Source organism: Elephas maximus, chromosome 7 (assembly GCF_024166365.1).
Source record: "Elephas maximus indicus isolate mEleMax1 chromosome 7, mEleMax1 primary haplotype, whole genome shotgun sequence".
Taxonomy (NCBI): Eukaryota; Metazoa; Chordata; class Mammalia; order Proboscidea; family Elephantidae; genus Elephas; species Elephas maximus.
The window spans coordinates 65,044,986-65,072,406 of record NC_064825.1 but is presented as its reverse complement, the minus strand read 5'-3'; the positions used below and the strand labels follow the sequence as shown (position 1 = coordinate 65,072,406).

General features: G+C 39.1%; 1 protein-coding gene across 7 annotated transcripts in view; it reads left to right on the top strand.

Annotated features, from left to right (window-relative positions):
* The window catches only part of SBF2 (SET binding factor 2), a 519,656-nt gene that overhangs the window by 359,840 nt on the left and 132,395 nt on the right, over positions 1-27,421 (top strand). For all 7 annotated transcript variants that reach the window (XM_049890356.1, XM_049890355.1, XM_049890357.1 and 4 more), the window contains one exon: positions 3,560-3,628. In XM_049890356.1, the coding sequence (XP_049746313.1) occupies positions 3,560-3,628 (69 nt within the window). The remainder of the gene's footprint in view (positions 1-3,559; positions 3,629-27,421) is intronic.

The following is a 27,421-nucleotide window of genomic DNA, read 5'->3' as shown; positions in this document are numbered from 1 at the left end:
AAATTTCATTAATATGCATCTGTCGAAAGGGTCCAAATGAAGCCTGCTTTGCATAGGTCTCTCACTCTTCCATCTCTTATTCTGAATCCTGGAAGTATTTGTGGGACCAGAGATTTCCTCTAGTTGTCTGGAATCTACATCATTTCTTTAGGGAGTGATTTGCAACATAGTTCTAGGTGTCCCTCTTTAATCTTGTCCTAAATGCAGTGAGATTTCTTGTTATTTTAATATTTGACTCTTTCTCTTCCTGAGCTTATAGAGCTAATACAGATCTTTTGTATGTTTGTATTTTCTAGACTATTTCTGTTAGAAAAGGAAAATAAAATTTGTTTCTTCAAGTTGCCCAGAAATCCTCCCAGTGCCTTTAGATTTTTATTCCTGGAATATATGACATAAAATTAACTGCTGGTGGTGGCTTTCACTCATGATAAACAAGTTGGAATGACTTCTTAATGATTAGATCCTGAAGGGCTGAGTTAAGTTTCAGAATTCTGCTCATTTCAGTGACTTACAGGACAATCAGTCCAAAACTGCACTGCCTTGCCTCATTTAGATTGTGTTCTCCCTTTAAAGTGCCTTTGACCTATTTCTGACACTTGGAAAACTCAGTATTTTCTCAGATATTATGATACTTATCACATTGTAACTCATTATTAAATGCTTTTATGTCCTAAATTTTAAGAGACAGTTTACTTTTCTACTTAGGATTAAATAAAAAAGTGAGTACTAGTAGCACGGAGAAAATTTCTCTTCTAGCATGCTCTCTTGCCTAAAGGAATACTTTAGCATCCTGTCCCAGGAATTCATCCATTTTCTACAGTAGGACGGAATTGCTAACAAGACAGAAGTGACCTTTATCTAAGAAATGTCTCTCTAATAAGTCTTTGGGGCAAGATAGGGAGCAGTGTAACTTGCAAAAAGCAGGCCAGACATAACAGCAAGTTCATCTGTTTTCCGTACTGTCCTAACCCCCTACCTTGGTTCCCTTAGAAGGATTTTCCTCAGAATACTTATAGCAGTCCACTTTAACTTCTTTTTAGACGTTGTTGATAGTAGAGTATTTGTTTGAGAAATTGGAATGATGTAATCTTATATAAATACAGCTTTATGGAATGAAAAAAAAATTACGTATTTTTCTCCTGCCAAAAAGTAAATCAGCCAAGTACTGTGCCTTTCATGTTCTATATCTTTATTAATTTGAATTGATTTTAGCATGTGGTCAACTCCATGCTTATCAAATGACCTATCAATAGATATTAGGGTGAGTTGAGAAATTTAATTCTCAGTGGAGTGGATATGACTTGTGTTGTTTTATAGTTTCAATACTAATTGGAATTGAACACTCATTGCATTCTACAGCTGTTTTTCAGAGATGACAATGTATAAGATTTCAGTTGAGAATTCTTTCAGCAGATCACCTAGTACCAGATGTACTTATGCTAGACAAGACTAGCTTCAGAGTGGATGGCCACCTCTGGGCTATGACATGTGAAAGTTTCCTCCTTTTTTCCTCAGGGCAGCACTTACCTATCCCCTTCCCAAGCCTCAGTTTTTGTCAATTTCTTCATCTTTAGCATTAGTGGTTGGTGCATAAATTTGAATAATAGTCATATTAACTGGTCTTCCTTGTAGGTATATGGATGTTATCCTGTCGCTGACAGTGTTGTACTTCAGGATAAGTCTTGAAATGTTTTTTGATGATGAATGTAATACCATTCCTCTTCAATTTGTCATTCTCAGCATAGTAAATCATATGATTGTCTGATTCAAAATGGCCAATATCAGTCTATTTCAGCTCACTAATGCCTAGAATATCGATCTTTATGCACTCCATTTCATTTTTGATGACATCCAATTTTCCTAGATTCATACTTCGTACATTCCACAACATAGTTACATTACAGATGAGTGGTAGCAAGCCTCAGCAGTGTTTTGAAATAGGCCAAGGTTGTGTTCCCTTTGTCTTCTGACTCTTCCTCTTATTTTCTAAAGCCCTTATCTTTGGCAACTCATACAGCTGTAAGCCTCCTACTCCTCTCCTATTCAGGCCTGTTCCTCCCCGCAACTCCCCACCCCCCCACTTCAGTAGTGGTGCTGGAAGTTCAGAAAACTCATATCCTTCCTCAAGAATAGGAGGAAAACAATCAAGTACAAAAGGCAGCATCTAGAGGGAAAAGCACCACACTGATAGGTAGATAAATCTAGATTCCAGTCCTAGCTCTATAGCTAACTTCTAGGGTTATTTGCTCTCATCTGGAAAATGGGGAAATTACACTAGAACAATTGATAGCTAAGATCCCAGCTACGTGAATTTAAAATCCATTCATATAACCATGAGTAACTGATGACTAAGGAATTTGTATATTGACGGAGATGCCTACATTGACTAATCTGGCAGTGGGGGAGGGATCCCAGCTCTAGAGCTATAATCACTATACCTGCCTTCTAGGAAGGGGTGTCTGTTGCAGCTTTCACTGGCCTTAGGGAGTGTTCCAGTTCTGGCCTCCCTGTGGCTCATATTGTGCACCGTTGCCAAACAGGAAGGACTGGTTACTAGAACAACTGGACAGGAAGGACTGTTAATAGAACTATATCCAAATATCCAGAAGAGATATTGTGCATTTATTTGTTTGGGGACCAAGGTCCAATCAACATTTACACATTGCATTTGGTTGCTATATCTTTTTATTCTCTTAATCTAGAACTGTCTCTTCACGATTTTTTTGTTTGTTTTTCATGGCACAGACTTTTAGGCCAATTTTTTGTAGAATATCCCACATTGTTTTCTCAGGGTAAGACTGAGGTTAGATGTTTTGGCCAAGAATATTACATAGGCAATGATATGCTTTTCTTATTTGCATCACATCAAAAGCATATGATGTCAGATTGTCTCACTATTGGTGATACTGTGTTAACCACTTGGTTAAGGTGGTGACCACCAGATCTCTTTATAAAGATATTTTTTCCCTTCGTGATTAATGGTAGTCTGTGAGTGATACTTTGAGATTTTCTGACTGATCTATTCCCCAACACTTCACTCAATGGTTTTAGCATCAGTGATATTTCTTGCCTAAATCTAAAACACCATAAATAACAAGATGCCCTTTTATGTACCACTGAGAAAGAAAAAATACTGCCAGTCATAATTTTAGGGTGCCATCAGATGATGCTTCCCATTTTCAGAGATATTGTATATCTTAGACTCAATGAAATGCAGTTGTTAAATATGCTAAACCGCCTCAAAAAAAAAAAAGATTTGTATGAATTACACAGCTTTTAACTCCATCTTTATAGAGCAGAGAAGTAAAGATAGCTACTCACCAATAGTGTACGATAAAAATATATTTCCCAAATGTATTTTACCTCATTTCCCAAAGAATGTTCTGCAAGAACAGTATTCTTGTCTTCAAACTTACTGAACTATACCTTAGTGACAATTTGGAATAAAAGTAAAAATCCCACGGGACAGTAAATAATGAATTCCAGGTTTTGGTTTCTATATATATGTGATTTCTGATAAAGGTCCTCATAATGCTCATTTGTCTTTGTTTTCTTTAAGGATTGTTCAAGTTTAGAAGAATATAACATTGCTGCAGCATTACTCCCTTTGACCAGTGCTTTCTATAGGGTAAGTTTCCTCAGTTTACATATAAGCTCATCATGATTTATATAAATGTATTCAGTTTATTTATCATGAGAGTACATGAATTCTGTCCCTTAGCATATTTAAGACACATATGTGGTTATATTTTTATACCATTTGCTGTACTGCATGCTATGTGTAGGAAATATAATATAGAACATTAAATCATCTCCTAAAATAACACCCTCACCCATTTATTCCCTGCTTTATTTTCCTTTATAACACATTACACCATCTGAAATTATATTACATGTTGATTAATTTATATGTTTGACTGTTCTCCCCACCCCCTGCATCAGAAAGTAAATTCCATGGCCTGAGAGCTTATCTGTCTTATTCACTGCTATATCCCAGTGCCACTTGGTGGATGTTTATTGCATGAATGAATTGACTCAATGGGGGCAGACATTAGATATACTGTATTTGTAAGAGGTTAATTTCACTGGGAATTTCTACAAACCTTCTGAGAATTCCCTGGAATGTTCAAAATGATTTTTTGAGTTCTGTCATTTATTACAGTTCTCCTATCCCTTCCTTTTTATAGATGGTTCTTTTGGCAAAGGAATCTAGCGGATTCTTCTTATCCTCTCTTTTGTTGTGAGAGACATGCAAGGAATTAGAAAACCACACTCTGAACAGCACGTTTGCTATGTCCTTCTGAAATGTGCAATAGGAAACAATAAACCCGTGGCAGTCAGGCTCACTCACTGTTCAGCAACATGCACAGTCAGTTTCAGGGGGCCCAGGACTTCAAGGAAGTGGTAATGAAAGACTCCTGGCTTGAGCTACTACATACTTCATGGGTTCTGAGTCAGGAGAGCTCATTAATTATTCCCAGATCAGTTTTAGTAGGGAACTTGGTACCAAATGATGGGCCTCAGGTAGAATCCTAGCTATAAAGTAATCATGCCTTTAGACGCTAACAATATACTCTTACTGTTTTTGTTCTGCCCAGCCTTTTTGTTTCATCCACCATTCCTAACTGGTAAAGCCTAGCTAGCTACCTTTCTGCATTTAGTAGGTACCCGGTGAATATTTATGTATAAGTTCAGTTTTCTTTTTAAATCTACTTCAAATAATCTGTTCACAGTCCCTGAGTTAAAGGTGTAACTCAAAGGTTCTCCATAATCAGGAGCTCTTTCTCTGCTGCTGAGTCACTGCTCATCTCTGTCTCTTCCTACTTCCCATCTCATGCTCTTCTAAAACTAAAAGTGCAATTTGAGGTTTATGCTTCAGAGAACTGGCAAATAATACTGAGCAAGCTCAGGAAACAAGGGCAAATCTCAAAAATCCTGAACAAATGAATTTTGGGTAAAGACACTCAGGACAACTGACTGGATCTTGGGTATCACCTTTTGTTCTTCCCTCCCCAGCTGAGACCCAGCTCCAGGCCCACTCCAGATTTCCTTTATCCTGTACATACTAGCCTTCTTCCCTGAACTCCTTAGTTCTTTATCTCGTTCTCCTGCCAGTGTGGAGAACACTACTATAATAATAGACCAGACTCTCCTGAGTCCTAAGCTACCTAGGAAACTTGTCTCCATATCTCGGAGTAGCTAGAAAACTAGATCTTTCACATGGGCATTTGTTAAAGAAAATGGCATTTCGAATTTTTCCCACTTTAAACATCTAAGATACTTTTTAAACTTAGAAATCATGTGGAAATAAATAAGAAGAAAGAGAAAATAAGAACTGACAACAGAAAATTGCTCAAGCACCTCAAGCCAATTATGATTGGCTTTTTTATAAGCTGGTTTATTTTATGTTGTGTGTCATTGAGGGTTTGATCATTGCAGAACCACCATGTATAATAAGGGAATTATTATAGGGACCAGACCTTACACAGTTGTGGAAACTGGGAAGAAGTTTATAGAAGGCTGTTGATTTGGAGTCTGCTTGAGGGCCTGAAGTTGCTTTAGGTCATCAGGGCCAATGGTTAGGAAGAAGAGCTGGACATGAAACAGGAAGGAACAAGGATAAACTGGAATCCTTTCTATCTCTTACTGCCTCCAACTTCAACAATGCAGGTGACCTGTAAAAGCAAAAGCACTTTTGGCCGTGGAGCTACACATGTGCCTGGCCCTGAACTAGGAGAAATGGTAGGAAGTGATCCAGCAGGAACTGGAGGAATTATGGGCCCAACTCCAGTCCCACATCAACAAGATGAGCCAGCAGATTAGTGATAACGTGCATGAGCAGTGCGGCGCCCAGCCCCTGTTGTTGTCAGCTGCCGTGGTGTCGGTTCCGACTCATAGCAACCCTATATACTGACATTCAAAGCCTACTGCTGCTGCTTCCTTTTTCCTTTCATATCTAAGGCTAATTTCTCTTGTGGCCAACTCTAACCAGGAATCACACAGGGAAGGGAATTCGAAGAAATGTAGTTCTAGCTTAGCTTAATTTATACGTTAGAAAAACACTGTGTAGTCTTTTTAGTTTTGTGAGGTTTTTTTAAATGCAGTAAGTTAACAAGTTCTCTTAAATGCCATACTGTTTCTCTTTGTTATCAAATGTAATAATACAGATTTATGTTTTACAGTTGAATTTATGGATTTAATTCTTTATTGTTGGCTTGGTTTGGTTATAAATCTGTTAAGGTCTAGTGAGGAGCCAGATACCATACCAGTAATAAGAATGGAAAAAATTTAATATACAGAATTATTAAGTAGTAACAGAGGATTAGTCCCTGGGTGGTGAAATGGCTAATGTGCTCAGGTGCTACTGAAAAGTTTGGAGGTTTGAGTCCACCCAAGGGTGCCTCAAAAGAAAGGACTGATGATCTGCTTCCCAAAAAATTGAAAACCCTGTGAAGCACAGTTCTACTCTGACGCACATGGGGTTACCATGGGTCAGAATCGACTCTACAGCAACTGTTTTAAAAAAAAAACGGGATTAACTACTAAGAGGTAAGGAAGACTCTAAGGAATACAGGAATAGCAAATTAGGAAGCGAGTACTACCTCTAGGGCTTAGAGCACCCAGGGAAGGAGCAAACTTGGAAGAGGGTCCCTTCCCACCAAGGCTGAGATTCAGATCTTGTTGGAGGGGATGTTGCTGTGGCCACTGGATGACACAGAAGCTTGCTGAGGTGTCGCAGACCAGGGCTGGGGAGCAGGAAACCACCCACTGGGGTTCTGACAAGATTTTCTGGAATAGGGTTCCAGTGAAGCTCTCTAGGGTGCCATTGAAACTTGATAGAAAGCCACCATCTGGGGTGACGCTGAAATTTGTATAATCTCTGGGTGTTCCAAACTCACACCACTAGCAGGCATATGCCACAGGAGCAAGAAGGAAAAAGCATACCAGCCCAGGAAGAGAAGCTACTTCCTCCTGCAGTATCCCTTCAGCACCCTTCATTAACCAACCTTAAAGTTGTACTAGCTAGAAAAGGTGAAATGTTTATAAGGTCCAATTCCACAATCACAAAGCAGAACAAAACAAGATGAATTTGGAGCAAAGAAGCAATGAATTAATAATTGACAAGGGGGAGTTAGGGAGGAAGGATCACACTGACTCTTGGACACTTTCTAAATCTCTGTCTTATGGGAAATTATTTCTGGTGCATAGTGGATTTGTTAATTCAGGAAAATTCTGTAGATGTAAATTGCATTATTCTAGCCACAAATTGCAGATGAGCTATCTTCATACTGTTCAGCCGGTATAAACTCCTGGACCTTGCTCAGCATTGCTTCAGAAAGTGGACACAGCTGTTTGGCTTGTTTATACTTAGTTTTTAAAAATTTTTAATAGCATTTATTAGCCTTTTTCTTTCTTTCTTTCAATGCAATAAAAACTTATTGAGCATCTCAGCATACAAAGGCAACATCATGGGCAGCAAAAGGAATAAAACATTGACATGGCCCCTAGGAGTTTAAAGTACTCTTTCTAATGAAGCAAACAATAAATAAAAAGTCAGATTGGCCACAGTTCCATCAATTAGATGAACATTTTTCTTTTAGATAAAAGTAATACACATACATGGTTAGAAAATGTAAATAGTACAGAAAGATAAAAAATGCAAAGTAAAAGCTCCCCTTCCCACCTCCACCTCCTTTCCTCTGAACAGTTGGTTCCTTCCTAAGGGGCAAAAAATCATAAAATTCTCATTTTTATTTGTATTTTTGCAAAAGGTATCAAACCATTCACAGTTTTCGCACTTTGATGTTTTCATTTACTAGTACTTCTTGGAAATCCTTCTGTAATAACAAAAATACCTCATTATTTTTAAGGACTGAATGTGTATTTCTTTTCTTATAAAAAGATGTTCTGTATACTTACCATTCTCCTAAAAAAAAAAAAAAAGAGCAGGATATTTCATTTGCCCAGATAAAAGTGATGCTTTTCTTTTACAGCTTTACTTACTGTAAATCTATCCAAGATTTTCCACTTTTAACATTAGCTCCTTGGCAATTTGTTATGCCACAGCCACCACAGATTTAAGGTTCCCCCACCCCAGATTAGAAACTTAATAGTTCCTTCTCACTTTGTATGTATGTAATTCATGCTTCTTTAAATTACGAAGCCTTTCTTTTTTTTATTTTCATTGCACTTCAAGTGAAAGTTTACACATCAAGTTGGACTCTCATACAAAAATTTATAAACACCTGGCTATATACCCAAAAAAAAAAAAATTTTTTTTATATACTCCTAATTGCCCTCCCCCTAATGAGACAGCACACTCCTTCCCTCCTCTGTTTCTTTTTGTGTCCATTCCATCAGCTTCTGACCCTGTCTACCCTCTCATCTCCCCTTCAGACAGGAGATGCCAACATAGTCTCATGTGTTTACTTGATCCAAGAAGCTCATTCTTGACCAGTATCATTGCCTGTCCCATAGTCTAGTCCAATCCCTGTCTGAAGAGTTAGCTTTAGGAATGGTTCCTGTCTTGAGCTAACAGAAGGTCTGGGGACCATGACCTCTGGGGTCCTTCTAGTCTCAATCAGACCATTAAGTCTGGTCTTTTTACGAGAATTTGGGGTCTGCATCCCACTGCTCTCCTGTTCCCTCAGGGGTTCTCTGTTCTGTTCCCTGTCAGGGCAGTCATCGGTTGTAGCCAGGCATCATCTAGTTCTTCTGGTCTCAGGCTGATGTAGTCTCTGGTTTATGTGGCCCTTTCTGTCTCTTGGGCTCGTAATCACCTTGTGTCTTTGGTGTTCTTCATTCTCCTTTGCTCCAAGTGGGTTGAGACCAATTGATGCATCTTAGTCAGCTGCTTGCTAGCATTTAAGACCCCAGACACCACTCTCCAAAATGGGATGCAGAATGTTTTCTTAATAGATTTTCTTATGCCAATTGACTTAGATGTCCCCTGAAACCATGGTCCCCAAACCTCTGCCCCTGCTACGCTGACCTTCAAAGCATTCAGTTTATTCAGGAAACTTCTTTGCTTTTGGTTTAGTCCAGTTGTTCTGATGTCAACTGTATTGTGTGTTGTCTTTCCCTTCACCTAAAATAGTTCTTATCTACTGTCTAATTTGTGAAAACCCCTTTCCCTCCCTCCTTCCCTCCCTCCCCGCCTTGTAACCGTCAAAGAATATTCTCTTCTCTGTTTAAACTATTTCTCTAGTTCTTATAATAGTGGTCTTATACAATATTTGTCCTTTTGCAGCTGACTTATTTCACTCAGCAAAACTTCCAGATTCCTCCATGTTATGAAATGTTTCACAGATTCATCATTGTTCTTTAATGACGTGTAATATTCCATTGTGTGAATATACCATAATTTATCCATTCATCCATTGATGGGCACCTTGGTTGCTTCCAGCTTTTTGCTATTGTAAAGAGCTGCAATGAACATGGATGTGCATACATCTGACAAAACCATTCTCGAAGTGGTACCTTAACAGCCAGGTTTAAGTTAGGTTTATTTTTACTGTGAAAAATAATGTAATCTTTTACATTTATATTATGTTTCATTGTTTCTATGGTATTTTCATTCTCCATTCAGCAAACATTTATTAGGTGTGCCAAGCCCTGTTAAAGAGTCGCAGATGAGTAAGTTGTTCCTTACCTTCAAGAAACATACTGCCTAATGGACTTTTGTATCAATTACTCAGCTGTGACAGCAGAGGAATCATTTCAAAGTTGATGAATAACTTTGGGCTACTCTTTGTTTACTGTTTACTTAGGTGCTTTTTATTCAAAGATCTTGTTTGTTAAATTAAAAGCCAGAATGTATACTCAGAAGTTTAAACCAGGGGTTCTTGTCTAGCTGGTACATTTTTGGAAGAAAAAAAATTAAAGAGTAAAATAAAACTCAATAGTCGAAGCAGAAGTAGAACCAAAATAGGATATTCCAACAATAGCAGTGACTAAGAATGAAGGCCATGAACCCCTTCACCGCAGCCTACCATTTGATGTCCTCTCCTCAGTGACCTTTGTATCAAAGGGTCACCATGATGTCATTCTTAACAACTGAAATAACCTGTAAAGTGTCTTGAAATCAATCCAAATATGATGAATCCCTCCCTAATACCTATTTGAGTCACATCTGTTGGTTGTTGTTTTTTGGTGCTGTCGAGTCAGTTCTGACTCATAGCGACCCTACGTACCACAGAGCAAAACACTGCCCATCCTGTGCCATCCTCACAATCGTTGTTATGCTTGAGCCCATTGTTGCAGCCACTGTGTTAGTCCATCTCCTTGAGGGTCATCCTCTTTTTTGATGACCCTCTACTTTACCAAGCATGATGCTGTACTCCAGGAACTAGTCCCTTCTCATAATACGTCCAAAGTACATGAGACAAAGCCTTCACCATCCTCATTTCCAAGGAGCATTCTGGCTGTACTTCTTATAAGACAAATTTGTTTGTTCTTCTGGGAGCCCATGGTATATTCAGTATTCTTTGCCAACACCATAATTCACAGGCATCAATTCTTTGGTTTTCCTTACTCATTGTCCAGCTTTGCATGTGTATGAGGCAATGAAAAGTACCATGGCTTAGGTCAGGTGCACCTTAGCCCTCAAAGTGACATCTTTGCTTTTTAATACTTTAAAGAGGTCTTTTGCAGCACATTTGTCCAATGCAGTACATCCTTTGATTTATTGACTGTTGCTTTCATGGGTGTTGATTATGTATCCAAGTAAAATGAAATCCTTGACAACTTCAGTCTTTTCTCCGTTTATCATGATGTTGTTTATTGGTCCAGTTTTGAGGATATTTGTTTTCTTTACGTTGAGATGTAATCCATACTGAAAGTTATAGTCTTTGATCTTCATCAGTAAGTGCTTCAAGTCCTCTTTGCTTTCCGCAAGCAAGGTTGTGTCATCTGCGTTTTGCAGGCTGTTTATGAGTATTCCCCCAATCCTGATGCCTAGTTCTTCTTCATATAGTCCAGCTTCTCGGATTATTTGCTCAGCATACAGATTAAATAAGTATGGTGAAAGGATACAACCCTGAGGCACACCGTTCCTGACTTTAAACCACGCAATATCCTCTTGTTGTGTTCAAACGACTGCCTCTTGGTCTATGTAAAGGTTCTGGTGAACACACTTAAGGGTTCTGGAATCTTAGTTCTTCACAATGTTATCCATAATTTATTATGATCCACATAGTCAAATGCCTTTGCATAGTCAATACAACACAGGTAAAAATCTTTCTGAAATTCTCTACTTTAACCAAGATCTATCTGACATTAGCAGTGATAGCCCTCGTTCCATGTCCTCTTCTGAATTTGGCCCGAATTTCTGGCAGTTCACCGTGGATGTGCTATTACAACCGTCTTTGAATGATCTTTAGCAAAATTTTACTTGTGTGTAATATTAGTGATACTGTTAAGTGATTTCTGCATTCTGTTGGATCACCTTTCATTGGAATGAGCACAAATATGGATTCCTTCCAGTTGATTGGCCAGGTAGCTAACAATTTCTTGGCATAGACGAGTGAGGACTTCCCGTGCTGCATCCATTTGTTGAAACGTCTCATTTGGTATTCTGTCAATTCCTGGAGCCTTGTTTTTCATCAGTGCCTTCAGTGCAGCTTGGAACACTGCCTTCAGTGCCGTCAATTCTTGATCATAATGCTTCATCCTGAAATGGTTGAATATCGATCAGTTCTTTTTGGTACAGTGCCTCTGTGTATTCCTTCCGTCTTCTTTTGATGCTTCCTGTGTCATTCAGCGATTTCCCCATAGAGTCCTTCAATATTGCAACTTGAGGCTTGAATTTTTTCTTCAGTTCTTTCAGCTTGAGAACTGCCAAGCGTGTTCTTCTCTTTTGATTTTCTAACTCCAGGTCTTTGCACATTTCGTTATAATACTTTACTTTGTCTTCTGTTCAGCTCTTTTACTTCAGCATTTCTTCCTTTCACTTTAACTACTCTCCATTCAAGAGCAACTTTTGGAGTTTCTTCTGACATCCATTTTGGTCTTTTCTTTCTTCCCTGTCTTTTTAGTTACCTCTTCGCTTTCTTCATATATGACGTCCTCAATGTCTTTCCACAACTCGTCTGGACTTCGATCATCAGTGTTTAATGCATCAGATCTATTGTTGAGCTGGTCTCTAAATTCAGGTGGGATATACTCAAGATTGTATTTTGGCTCTCATGAACTTTTTCTAATTTTCTTCAACTTCAGCATGAACTTGCATATGAGCAAGTGATGGTATGTTCCATAGTCGGCCCCTGGCCTTATTCTGACTGATGAATCGAGTTTTTCCATTGTCTCTTTCCACAGATATGGTCAGTTTGATTCTTGTCTATTTCACCTGGTGAGGCCCACGTGTATACTTGCCATTTATATTGTTGAAAAAAGGTATTTGCAATGAAGAAGTCATTGGTCTTGCAAAATTTTGTCATGTAATCTCCAGCAGCGTTTCTGTCACCAAGGCCATATTTTCCAACTACCAATCCTTCTTTGTTTCCAATTTTTTGCATTTTAATCACCAGTAATTATCAATGCATCTTGATTACATGTTTGATCAATTTCAGACTGCAGAAGTTGGTAAATATCTTCAGTTTCTTCACCTTTGGCATTAGTAGTTGATGCGTAAATTTGATTAATAGTCATATTAACTGGTCTTCCTGGTAAATGTATGGATATTATCCTATCACTGACAGCATTGTACTTCAGGATGCATCTTAAAATGTTGTTTTTGATGATGAATGTGATGTCATACCTCTTCAATTTGTCATTCCTGACATAGTAGACCATATGATTTTATGATTCAAAATGGCCAATATCACTCCATTTCAGCTCACTAATGCCTAAGGTGTCAATGTTTATGTGTTTCATTTAATTTTTGACGACTTCCAATTTTCCTAGATTCCAACTTTGGCTTATACATTCTAAGTGAACGTCTCCTACCTTATCTAACTGTAAATAAAATTGAAGACCTAGTTGTTATTTCCAATTTCAAAATGTAAAAGCCCAAGGCAAGTAAATTCAGGGTGACCTAATAGGAAAATATGTTGGACACTACCCGAAAATAGCCATTTGTATAAACTTAACTTACCTAGCCAGTCAGAGATGCACAAAGTGAACATTAAAGAATGGAGAACTATAGAATTTCCTGAGCTGTCTCTGAGCTGTGACTCTCCTGCCACCAGACTCTTAACAGTAGCTCTGCCCCCAATCCCTTCTTCCCCAAAACAAGTAATTTAAAATTATTATCTGGGCCCTTCATGTCCAAGCTTGATATTTCTTGTATAAGCCTAGGTACTGAATAGAACATGGTGAAGAACTAGAGTCCAGAGGAAGGTTATAGGAGTAATAATGATAGTTAAAGGAGCAATGGTTAAGTCCTCCTCTGCTAACCAGAAGGTCGAAGGTTCGAACCCATCAGCCACTCCAAGGGAGAAAAGACCTGGCAATCTGCTCCCATAAAGATTACAGCCTAGGAAACCCTATGAAGCAGCTCTACTCTGTCATATAGGGTTGCTATGAGTCAGAATCAACTTGAAGGCAGTCAACAACAATGATAGTTAATATTTATTAAATTCTTACTGTGTGCAAGATGCTCTATTTGCCTTGCAGTGCCCAATCCAAGTCAATGAAGTATTATTCTCATTTTTAGGTGAAGGAAATATGGCTTATAGAGGATTTATACCACTTAGCTTGCAAGTGGCAGAGCCAAGACTCCAACTCAGTTTCGTCTGGATCCAAAGTTCATGTTTTCTTAACTATAATGTTGAGTTACGGTTAATAAATAATTTTCACATATTATTTATAAATCTCCGACTTCTGAAAATTTCTAGTACAATGAAACCTGTGAGAGCTGGAACTCGACGGTACTGCATTATTTTCTAGTCTCACAAGTTTTCTGCCTTTGAGGGTACAGTCACCACTTTTCTATAGCTATTTAGTGAAAAATATTTTGGTTTTCCTTCTTGACAGGTTTCTGCCTTACACAGGTTCCAGCTTTTGCAAGTTTTACTATATAAAGCATACTTAATACTAAAAACCATACCAAATGCACTTTTGTATTTCTTTGATACATCAGAAGTTACTTGAATAACTCTTACGATTAATGTAAATGTTAGCTATAGACTACAGATACGACAGTTTGCAGATAGTTCTGATAGAATGCAAATAAACCCACTTTCATTGTATTAAGACTGTTGCTAGAGAAAAAATCTTATGGAAATATGAAAAATAAAACGTACTTCTTCAGATCTTATTTTTTCATTGGTAAATGACAAAAGAAGTTCTAAAAAATCTGCAAACTAGGAAAAGAATTTTGTTTTGCTCAGACTTCATGATCTGGATACATTGCATTTCCTACAACAGGTCTCAAAGGATTACATTTTTGGCAAAAAAGAAACAGAGGGAGGGGTGATGAAGGGTATTTTTTCTGCTGTAAAAAGAAGTATTAATCTTAAAAATAAGTTAGTTCAGCAGAAGAACGTTTCTGAGAGTGAAGACAGGCCTAAAGCATCACTGCTGGGCAGAATCCAAATATAGCTTGGAAAAGATACGAATGTGTTTATTACAGCAGATGCCTCCAGCACAGCAGAATTTTAGAATGGCCAGAGAATTAGTGTATTGCTTTTGTTTCCTCCCTTTGTTTTCTTCTTTCCTTTAGGCTGATTTAGCATTCCTTCCTTCTCCTCCCTCTCAGTACAACCTCTCCTTGCTTCTCTCACTTTTTTTTCCAAGTTTCGGAGGACTGCTCTTTTTCCCTAGTCCTCCTGGAAAACCTCTGCTTCTGAGAACTGTGAATTGTTATAATTAGTTTGGATTCACTATTCTTTATTGTATTATTATCCGCCCACACATCTGTCAGTTTGTTGTACTGTGGTGGCTTCTGGGTTGCTGGGATGCTGAAAGCTATGTTGCTGGTATTTCAAATACTAGCAGGGTCAACCATGGTGGACAGGTTTCAGCGAAGCTCCCAGACTAAAACAGACTAAGAAGGAGGATCTGGTGATCTACTTCTGAAAAAATTGGCCAGTGAAAACCTTATGAATAGCAGTGGGACATTGTCTAGTACAGTGTTGGAAGATGACCTCTCAGATTGGAAGGCACTCAGACAACAACTGACAAAGAGCTGCCTCTTCAAATTAGAGTCGACCTTAATGACATGGATTGAGTCAAGCTTTCAGGACCTTCTTTTGCTAAAGGTGGCACGACTCAAAATGAGAAGAAACAACTGCAAACATCCATGAATATGGAAATACAGAGTATGAATCTGGGAAAATTGGAAATCATTCAGAATGAAATGGAAAACATGAAGATTGATATTCTAGGCATTAGTGAGCTGAAATGCACTGGTATTAGCCATTTTGAATTGGACAATCATATGGCCTATGCCAGGAATGACAGATTGAAGAGGAATGGTGTCTCACTCGTTGTCGAAAACATTTCAAGTTCTATCCTGAATACACCACTGTCAGTGATAGGATAGTATCCATACGCCTATAAGAAAGACCAGTTAATAAACCTATTATTCAAATTTATGAACCAACCTCTAATGCCAAAGATGAGAAAATTGAAGATTTTTACCAATTTCTACAATCTGAAATTGATCAAACACGTAATCAAGATGCACTGATAATTATTGGCGATTGGAATGCAAAAGTAGGGAACGAAGAAGGATCGGTAGTAAGAAAATATGGCCTTGATGATAGAAACAACACTGGAAATCGCACGATAGAATTTTGCAAGACTAACGACTTCTTCATTACAAATACCTTTTTTCAACAACATAAACAGCAACTGTAACCAGGGATATCGTTGCTGATGTTAGATGGATCCTGGCTGAAAGCAGAGAATACCAGAAAGATGCTTACCTGTGTCTTATTGACTATACAAAGGCATTCAACTGTGTGAATCGTAACAAATTATGGATAACATTGCGAAGAACAGAAATTCTAGAACACTTAACTGTGCTCATGAGGAATCTGTACACAGATCAAGAGGAAGTTGTTAGAACAGAACGAGGGAATTCTGGAAGGGTGTGCATCAGGGTTGTATCTTTCCGCCATACCTGTTCAGTATGTATGCTGAGCCGATAACCCGAGAGAATGGACTGTATGAAGAAAAACGGGGTGTCAGGATTGGAGGAAGACTCATTAACAACCTACGTTATGCAGATGACACAAACTTGCTTGCTGAAAGTGAAAAGAACTTGAAGCACTTACTGATGAAGATCAAAGACTATAGCCTTCAGTATGGATTACACCTCAACATAAAGAAAACAGAAATCCTCACAACTGGACCGATAAGCAACATCATGATAAATGGAGAAAAGATTGAAGTTGTCAAGGATTTCATTTTACTTGCATCCACAATCAACACCCATGGAAGCAGCAGTCGAGAAGTCAAGAGACATGTCACATTGGGCAACTCTGTTGTGAAAGACCTTATTAAAATGTTGAAAAGCAGAGTTGTCACCTTGAAGACTAAGGTGCACCTGACCCAAGCCATGATGTCTTAGGCTGGGTTTTCTAGAGAAACAAAACCAGTAAAGCATGTAAGTATATGTAGAGAGAGAGATTTATATCAAGGAAATGGCTCATGTGATTGTAGAGGCCGAAACATCCCAAGTCCATGTATCAGGATGGAGGCTTCTCTCTATTCACCTAGTCGCAGGGGCTGGCAAACCTGAGATTGGCAGGTCGGAGAGTGGAGTCCTGTTCTCCAGCTGTGAAGATCTTACGAATTCCAAGATCTGCAGATAAGTTGATAGCTCAAGCCCCAAGAGCTGGAGGTCGGATGAACAGGAGGCAGCCACAGGATCCGAATCCCAAGATCTGCAGATAAGCTGATAGCTTAAGTCCCAAGAGCTGGAAGTCAGACAAACAGGAGGCAGCACAGGATCCAGAATGAACAAAGAAGCTAGAACATCTGCTTATATTTGGATGCAGGCCATACCCCCAAGGAAACTCCCTTTCAACTGATGGGCTACTCACAGCAAATTCAATTATGGGAGCGATCACATATAAACACTGAGAAGTTCTCACACAATCTTAAATCACACATGGTATTTTCAGTCACATTTATGCATTTGAAACCTGGACAATGAATAAGGAAGACCAAAGTAGAACTGACGCCTTTGAGTTGCAGTGTTATCGAAGAATATTAAATATACCATGGACTGCCAAAAGAACAAACAAATCTGTCTTGGAAGAAATAAACAACCAGAACACTCCTTAGAAGCAAGGATGGCAAGACTGCGTCTTACATACTTTGGACATGTTATCGGGAGGAATCAGTCCCTGGAGAAGTACATCATGCTTGACAGAGTACAGGGTCAGCAAAAAAGAGGAAGACCCTTAATGAGATGGATTGACACAGTGGCTGCAACACAGTTATGCTTAAGCATAACAACAATTGTGAGCATGGCAAAGGACCGGGCAGTGTTTTGTTCTGTGGTACATAGGGTCACTATGAGTCAGAACCAACTTGATGGCACCTGACAACAACAACGAATGACAACTATGCACATGGACCTGGCTGGATGGAATACACAGGAATCAAATCAGCTACATCTGTGGAAAAAGACAATGGAGAAGCTCAATATCATTAGTTAGAACAAGGCTAGGGGCTGACGGTGCAATAGATCTTCAGTTGCTCATATGCAAGTTCATGTTGAAGTTAAAAATTAGAGCAAGTCCATGAGACCAAAATACAACCTTGAGTATATTACACCCGAATTTCAAGACCATCTCAAGAATAGATTTGATGCATTGAACATTACTGACTGAAGACCAGACAAGTTGTGGAATGACGTCAAGCACATCATACATGAAGACAGTGAAAAGTCATTAAAAAGACGGGAAAGAAAGAAAAGACCAAGATGGATGTCATAAGAGACTCTGAAACTTGCTCATGAACATAGAGTAGCTAAAGCAAAAGGAAGAAATGATGAAGTTGAAGAGCTGAATAGAAGATTTCAGAGTGTGACTCAAGAAGACAAAGTATTATAATGAAATGTGCAAAGACCTGGAGTTAGAAAGCAAAGGGGAGGAACTAGACACTTCTCAAGCTGAAAGAACTGAAGAAAAGATTCAAGCCTTAAGTTACACCATTGAAGGATTCTACAGGGAAATTATTGAACGACGCAGAATGTATCAAAAGAAGATGGAACAAATAAAACAGAATAACTCTAACAAAAAGAATTGGTTGATGTTCAGTCATTTCAGGAGGTAGCATATGATCAAGAACCGATGGTACTGAAGGAAGAAGTCCAACCTGTGTTGAAGGGAATGACGGAAAAAAAAAAGCTCCAGTAATTGACAGAATATCAGTTGAGATGTTTCAACAAAAGGATGCAGCATTGGAGGTGCTTATTCATCTAGGTCAAGAAATTTGAAAGACAGCTTCCTGGCTGCCAGGGCTTGACTTGTGTTCCCCCAAAATATGTGTCAACTTGGTTAAGCCATGATTCCCAGTATTGTGTGATTGTCCTCCATTTTGTGATTTTCCTATGTGTTATAATCTCTGCCTGTGGTTAAAGAGGATTACAGTGAGATGTAACACCCTTGCTCAGGTCACATCCCTAATCCAATTAAAACGTAGTTTCCCCTGGGATGTGGCCTGTACTACCTTTTATCTTACAAGAGATAAAAGGAAAGGGAAGTCAGGAGAGAGTGGGGGCCTCATTCCACCAAGAAAGCAGTGCCAGGAGCAGAGCACGTCCTGTGGACCCAGGGTTCCTGTGTGGAGAAGCTCCTAGTCCAGGGGAAGATTGATGACAAGGACCTTCCTCCAGAGCCAACAGAGAGAGAAAGCCTTATCCTGAAGCTGACACCCTGAATTTGGACTTTTAGCCTACTTTACTGTGAAGCAATAAATTTCTCTTTGTTAAAGCCATCTACTTGTGCTGTTTCTGTTATAGCAGCACTAGATGACTAAGACAATGGCCAGCCTGCTGAAAGAGATCCATATTGGGGCCTGTTCCAAAGAAAGGTGATCCAGCAGTATACGGAAATTATCAAACAATATCGTTAATACCACATGCAAGTACAATTTTATTGAAAATCATTCAAAAGCGGTTGCAACAGTACATCAATAGGGAACTGCCAGAAATTCAAGGCAGATTTAGAAGAGGGCATGGAACAAGGGATATCATTGCTGATGTCAAATAGATCATTGCTGAAAGCAGAGAATATCAGAAAGATGTTTACTTGTGTTTTATTGACTATGCAAAGACATTCTATTTGTGGATCTTAGCAAATTGTGGATGACATTGCAAAGAATGGGAATCCAGGAACACTTAATTGTCCTCATACATAGACCTGTACATAAACCAAGAGGCAGTCATTTGAAAAGAACAGGGGTTACAGCATGGTTTCACATCAGGAAGGTTATGTGCCAGGGTTGTATCTTTTCAGCATACTTATTCAATGTGTATGCTGAGCAAATAATCCCAAGAAACTATACTACATGAAGAAGAAAGCCACATTAGGATTGCAGGAAGACTTATTAACAAACTGCAATATGCAGATGGCACATCCTTGCTTACAAAAAGTAAGGAGGACTTGAAGCAATTACTGATGAAGATCAAAGACCACTGCCTTCAGTGTGGATTGCACCTCAACACAAAGAAAATAAAAATCCTCACAACTGGATCAATAAGCAACATCATGATAAACAGAGAAAAGATTGAAGTTGTCAAATAATTCCTTTTATTTGGATCCACAATCAGTGCCCATGGAAGCAGTAGTCAAGAAATCAAATGATTTATTGCATTGGACAAATCTGCTGCAAAAGACCTCTTTAAAAAAGTGCTGAAAAGCAAAGATGTCACACTGAGGACTAAAGTGTGCCTGACCCAGGCCGTGGTACCTTCCATCACCTCATATGCGTGAGAAGGCTGGACAATGAATAGGGAAGACTGAAGAAGAACTGATACCTTTGAAGTATGGTGTTGGTGAAGAATATTGAATATATCACAGACTGCCAGAAGAACAAACAAATGTGTCTGGAAGAAGTAAAGCCAGAATGCTCCTTAGAAAGGATGATGGTGAGACTTTGTCTCACGTACTTTGGACATGTTATCAGAAGGGTCCAGTCCCTGGAGAAGGATATCATGTTTAGCAACATAGAGGGTCAGCGAAAGAAAGGAGGACCCTCAACGTGATGGATTGACAATGTGGCTGCAACGATGAGCTCAAGCTTAACAGCATTTGTGAGAACCGTGAAGAACCGGGCAGTCTTTTGTTCTGTTGTACATAGGGTCACTATGAGTCAGAAGTGATTGGGTGACACCTAACAGCAACATTAAATTATATTTATTATATTTATATTCACCATTTAAACTGGTAGTATAAGTTAACTATGGTATGATTTGGGGCCCTGGTGGGGTAGTGGTTAAGAGCTCATCTGCTAAACTAAAAGTTGGCAGTTTAAATCCACAAGCCACTCCTTGGAAACCCTATGGGGCAGCTCTGATCTGTTGTATAGGGTCAGTATGAGTCGGAACCAGCTCGACAGCACCTAACAACAACAACAGTGTGGTGTAATTTACTCAAAAGCTCTAACCAACTAACTAACCAGCCCATTGCCATCAAGTCAATTCTGACTCTCATTAATATGTCTTTCAATAAGCAATTAATAAGTATTTGTGGGATAACTTTCTGGACTTGTTGACTTCTTTCATATGGTAGTTAAAGGTTTGTGGCCCTTTTGTTCATTCTGCAGAAGGTAAGGCAGCCTACTGGAATTCTGGCTCTTTCTATTTCAAAAGAAATTTAGTACAAGTCAATTCAATAGACACTGAACTACCACCATGTCCCAAGTGTTAGGAATGCAAAGGTGGACACATCAAGATCTTTGTCCTTGAGGAATGTTCATACTTACACAGAAGATCCCATTGCCGTTGAGTGGATTCTGACTCATTACGACCCTATAGGATAGAGTAGAACTGCCCCACAGGGTTCCCAAAGCTGTAACTTTTACGGAAGCCAACTGCCACATCTTTCTCCCGCAAATCAACTGGTAAGTTTGAATCCCAGACCTTTTGGTTAGCAGCCTAGTGCTTAACCACTGTACCACCAGGGCTCCTTCAGAAAAGACAGATAGATTAGTAAAATTTTTTAAAACATATAAGCATTCTAAAACAGATATAATCTAATACTATAAGAATACATTAATTCCTGGTGCAGGAAGGAACCCTACAAAGAAATTGTAACATTTGTGCCCTCAAAAGATAAATGAGCATTTACATGTGGGGATGAGGTGACGAATGGGTGAGGAGGAAAAGCATAAATTTAACATGCAGAGAAAACACTGTGAATCACATACTTAGAAGACTGTGACTAGAGATAGATGCAGAAGAAAAAGACTGTGGCCAGATTATGAAGGGCCTTATGTGCCATATTATGGAATTTTAGTGTGGGTATTTTTTTAATATAAACTAATAAGGATTTTACTTCTACATTCTCATGATTAAAAAAAAAAGCGTTGATTAAATAGCAAGATTAAATAAACAAGATTTGAAGGAACACAGTTAAATATAAATCTAAAATTGCTTTAACCACCTTGTTACAAAATTTTATTTCAACAAAGCTTCAGACATTTTCCTTGTGTAAAACTGTCCTAGGCATTGTATGGTTTGTTGTGATACATAAGACATGGTTTCTGATATCCATTAGTTAATAGACAAACATGGAAGAAAAAAAAAAAGCAAAATAAAAGGAAACAAAGGTAAATTTTAAGACTGAATAGGGACTGTGCCAATGATTAAGGAGACTTAATTATTCATTTTAAGTAGCTCAGTGGCACAAACTGTTGAGCCCTCGGTTGCTAACTGAAAGGTTGATGGTTTCAACCCACCCAGCTGCCTCAGCAGGAGAAAATGACCTCGTAATCTGCTTCTGCAAAGATTATGACTGTCAGGCAATTCTACCCTGTCATATGAGGTCACTATGAGTTGAAAATGACTCCACAGCACTCAACAACAACCTATTCATTTAAGAAATAAAAGGGGAGTGGAGTACATTGCATAGCAAGACCTCTCCTTATAACATTTTTATGTAATTGGTTCTGGTGATATATACTTAGAGACAACCCAGCCACACATCATTCCCACTGAACACACAGCCATTTGTAATTCATTGTCAGTAGATCACTTCAATATTGACACCTTTGAATTGTGGTGTTCACGAGGAGTATTGAATATACCATGGACTGCCAAAAGAACGAACAAATCTGCCTTAGAAGAAGTACAACCAGAATGCTCCTTAGAAGCAAGGATGGGGAGACTGCGTCTTACATACTTTACATATGTTGTCAGGAGGGATGAGTCCCTGGAGAAGGACATCATGCTTGGTAGAGTACAGGGTCAGCGGAAAAGAGGAAGACACTCAGCGAGGTGAATTGACGCAGTGGCTGCAACAATGATCTCAAGTATAACAACAATTGTAAGGATGGCTCAGGACTGGGCGGTGTTTTGTTCTGTTGTGCATAGGGTTGCTATGAGTCGGAACCGACTCAACGGCACCTAACAGGAACAACAACCGATCACTTCAGCAGTCATTTATTGAGAACCTGCTTTATATCAGATGCTGCAGGAATAGTGATGATGATGATGATAGTGATGTTGTTGTTCTTCTTCTTGATAGGTGCTGAGTTGGTTCCAACCCACAGTGACCCTGTGTACAACAGAGCAAAACACTGCCCAGTCCTGTTCCATCCTCACAATTATTGCTATGAGCCTATCGTTGCAGCCATTGTGTCAATCCATCTCATTTAGAGTCTTCCTCTTTTTTGCCGACACTCTTTCTACCAAGCATGATGTTCTTCTCCAGGGACTGGTCCCTCCCAATAACACGTCTAAAGGATGTGAGACATAGTTCTCACTATCCTCTTTTCTAAGGAGCGTTCTGACTATACTTCTTCCAAGACAGCCAGACTATGAAGGGACTGCCAGAGCTGTCATTTTAGCTCTGTGTTTTACAGCCATTACTATACCTGTCAGAGTTATAGTTTTAAAACATAAGTCAAATCATGTCATTTTTCTACTCAGAACCCCCCAGTTGCTTCTCAGCTCACTCAGTTTCCTAAGTAAACTGCATGATTTTGTCCTTTAGTTTCTTCATTTCCTTGCTTAAATGTCACATTCACAGCAAGGCCTTGAACCAGTTCAGTCATGGCCAATGAAGCGAAACTGGGACAGACTGGAATCTTTAAAATTTGGGTGAAGTGGAATGATAACCAGAATGGGAAAAATTAGCAATCGAAGCTCTGGAATGGAAGACTCAGAAGAGGTGTAGTAAGCCCTTTCAGGAGCCTGATAATGGGAGACTGGATTATTGCCAGGGCTGTGGAGGACAACACACATTCAAAGCAGCATGGTCAGCCCCATCTTTAAGCTAGGGACCACTGTTCCCAGCTCTGCCAGAAAAAGGTTTTGGTTGCTATACAATGCCCACGCTGCCCATGTTTTCTAAAAGGGAGATTAAGTTTCTAACAGAGCTTTGACCCATAATTTTTCCCCTTCCAATTGCCCACATTTTAAAAATTCGTTATCGGTCCCTGTTTCACTTCATCGTCTATGACTGAACTGGGGAGAATGGCTTTAAGACCAGGTTCTCCGTAACCCCTATCCTGACAGCCCTGTTTAAAATTCACCCAGCCTTCTCCAGCACTCTTACACCCGCTTACTCTGTTTTTTTTTTTTTTAACCTTACATGTATTACCTTATTTATTTTCTGTGTTTTGCCACTAGAATATGGGCTCCATGGGGCAGAAAATTTTTTGTTCACGGGGGTATCCTCTTCACCTAGATCATGCCTGGTATATAATTCATGCTTAATAATGAATAAAGGAAATTAATGAAATGAGAAAACAAAAATACAGTTCAAAGGATGAACAAAACCAGTACTTGTTTTATGCAAAGACTGATAACTAGATTCACATCCCTGTCTCATGTTTAACTCCAGAAGCTATGCCTTCAGCCACTACACAATACACAGCTTCCAAAATACAGCTTTCTTTTACCTTTATGAGGCTTACTATTTAGAGAGTGAACACTGGAATCACATTGTTGTTGTTGTTAGGTGTCATTGAGTCGATTCTGAATCATAGCGACCCTAGGTACAACAGAACAAAACAGTGCTGGATCCTGCACCATCCTCACAGTTGTTGCCATGGCTTGAGCCCATCGTTGCAGCCACTGTGTCAGTCCATATCCTTGAGGGTTTTTGTCACTTGTGCGGACCTTCTGCTTTACAAAGCATGATGTCCTTCTCCAGGGACTGGCCCCTCCTAATACCATGTGAAACAAAGTCTCGCCATCCTTGCTTCTAAGGAGTATTATGACTATACTTCTTCGAAGACAGATTTGTTCGTTCTTCTGGCAGTTCATGGTATATTCAATATTGTTCACCAACATCATAGTTCAAAGGCATCAATTCTTCAGTCTTCATCATTCATTGCCCAGCTTTCTCATGCATATGAAAGTGATTGAAAATACCGTGGCTTGGGTCAGGCACAGCTTAGTAGTCAAAGTGACATCTTAGCTTTTAACACTTTAAAAAGGTCTTTCGCAGCAGATTTGCCTAGTGCAGTATGTTGTTTGAGTTCTTGACTATTGCTTCAATGGGCTTTGATTGTGGATCCAAGTGAAATGAAATCCTTGACAGCTTCAGTCTTTTCTCCATTTATCACGATACTGGTGAAAGCATACAACCCTCACGCTCACCTTTCCTGATTTTAAACCACACTGCCTCTTGGTCTATGTGCTGGTTCCTCATGAACACAATTAAGTGTTCTGAAATTCTCATTCTTCCCAATGTAATCCATAATTTGTGTGATCCACACAATCAAGTGTCTTTGCGTAGTTAATAAAACACAGGTAAACATCTTTCTGGTATTCTTTGCTTGCAGCCAAGATCCATCTGACATTATCAATGATATCCCTCATTCCACGTCCTCCTCTGAATCTGGCTTGAATTTCTGACAGTTCCCTGTTGGTTTACTTCTGCAACTGCCTTTGAATAATCATCAGCAAAATTTTACTTGCATATGGTATCAATGATATTGTTCAATAATTTCTGGATTCTGTTGAATCACCTTTCTTTGGGATGGGCACAAATATGGATCTCTTCCAGTTGGTTGGCCAAGAAGTTGTCTTCCAAATTTCTTGGCATAGACGAATAAGTGCCTCCAGCACTGCATCTGTTTGTTGAAACATCTCATTTGGTGTTCCATCAATTCCTGGAGCCTTGTTTCTCACCAGTGCCTTCAGTGCAGCTCGGACTTCTTCCTTCAGTACCATTGGTTCTTGATCATATGCTACCTCCCGAAATAGTTGAATGTCAACCAATTCTTTTTGGTTTAGTGATTCTGTGTGTTCCTTTTATCTTTTTTTCTTCTTCTTTTTTTTTTTTTTTTAATTGTGCTTAAGATGAAGGTTTACAGAGCAAATTAGTTTCTCATTAAACAGTTAATACACATATAGTTTTGTGACATTATTTGCCCAACTCTTGACATGTCAACACTCCCCTTCTTGACCTTGGGTTCCCCATTTCCGTTCATCCAGCTTTCCTGTGGCCTCCTGCCTTCTCGTCCTTGCCCCTGGGCAGCTGTGCCCATTTAGTCTCATATACACGGTTGAGTTAAGTGTATTTTTGTTTGTTTTGTGAGTCTGTCTAGTTGTTGGCTAAAGGGTGAACCTCAGGAGTGACTTCTGTACTGAACTAAATGGGTGGCCAGAGGCCATACTCTCAGTTTCTCCAGTCTCTGTCATACTAATAGGTCTGGTCTTTTTTTCTGAGTTTGAGTTTTGCTCTACACTTTTTTTGAGCTCTGTATGGACCCTCTGTTGTGATCCCTGTCAGAGCAGTTGGTGGTGGTGGTGGCCGGGCACCATCTAGTTGTAGTGGGCTCAGCGTCATCCTTCCACCTTATTTTGATGCTTCCTGAATCGTTCAATATTTTGCCCATAGAACCCTTCAGTATTGCGACTCAAGACTTGAATTTCTTCTTCAGTTCCTTTAGCTTGAGAAATGCCAAGCATGTTCTTCCTTTTTGGTTTTCTAACTCCAGGTCTTTGCACGTTTCATTATAATACTTTACTTTGTCTTCTCAAGCCGCCCTTTGAAATCTGTTCAGCTCTTTTACCTCATCATTTCCTCCATTCACTTTACCTGCTCTCTGTTCAAGAACAGGTTTCAGAGTCTCTTCTGCCATCCGTTTTGGCCTTTTCTTTCTTTCCTGTCTTTTTTAATGACCTTTTGCTTTCTTCACCTATGATGTCCTTGATGTCATCCCACAACTGGTCTGGTCTTCTGTCATTAATGTTTGAAGCGTTAACTCTATTCTTGAGATAATCCCTAAATTCAGGTGGGATATGCTCAGGGTTGTACTTTGACTCTCGTGGACTTGTTTTAATTTTCTTCAGCTTCAGCTTGAACTTGCATATGATCAACCGATGGTCTGTTGCGTGGTCAGCCATGGGCCTTTTTCTGAATGATGATGTTGAGCCTCTCCGTCATCCCTTTCCACAGATGTAGCCACTTTGGTTTCTGTGTATTCCATCTGGCTAGGTTTTTTTTTTTTTTTTTAGGTCCATGTGTATAGTTGCTGTTTATGTTGTTGAAAAAATGTATTTGCAGTGAAGAAGTCATTGGCCTTGCAAAATTCTATCATGCAATTTCTTGCATAGTTTCTATCATCAAGGCTATATTTTCAAACTACCTTCTTTGTTTCCAGCTTTCACATTCCAATCACCATTAATTATCAATGCATGTTGTTTGCATGTTTGATCAATTTCAGACTGCAGAAGTTGGTAAAAATCCTCAATTTCTTCATTCTAGGTAGGGTCATTAAAAATCAACTGATCATTTATTTTTTGTATGAAACAGTGAGAACAAAGAAGACATTCAGGTAGCTACCAGATACATGAGGAAATGCTCATGATCATTGGCCATTAGAGAAATGCAAATCAAAACTACAATGAGATACCATCTTACCCAACAAGGCTAGTATTAATCTAAAAAAAATGTTGCAGAAGTTGTGGAGAGACTGGAACACTTATACACTGCTAGTGGGAATGCAAAATGGTACTACCACTTTGGAAATCGATTTGCCACTTTCTTGAAAAGCTAGAAATAGGAGCATCTTAGGGTCCAGCAATCCCACTCCTTGGAATATATCCTAGAGAAATAAGAGCCATCACACGAATAGATATATGCTCACCCATGTTCATTGCAGCACTTTTCACAATAGCAAAAAGATGGGAATAACCCAGGTGCCCACCAATGGACGAGTGGATAAACAAATTATGGTATATTCACACAATGGGATACTATGCAACAATAAAGAACAATAGCAAATCCATGAAACATCTCATAACGTGGATGAATCTGGAAGGCATTATGCTGAGTAAAATTAG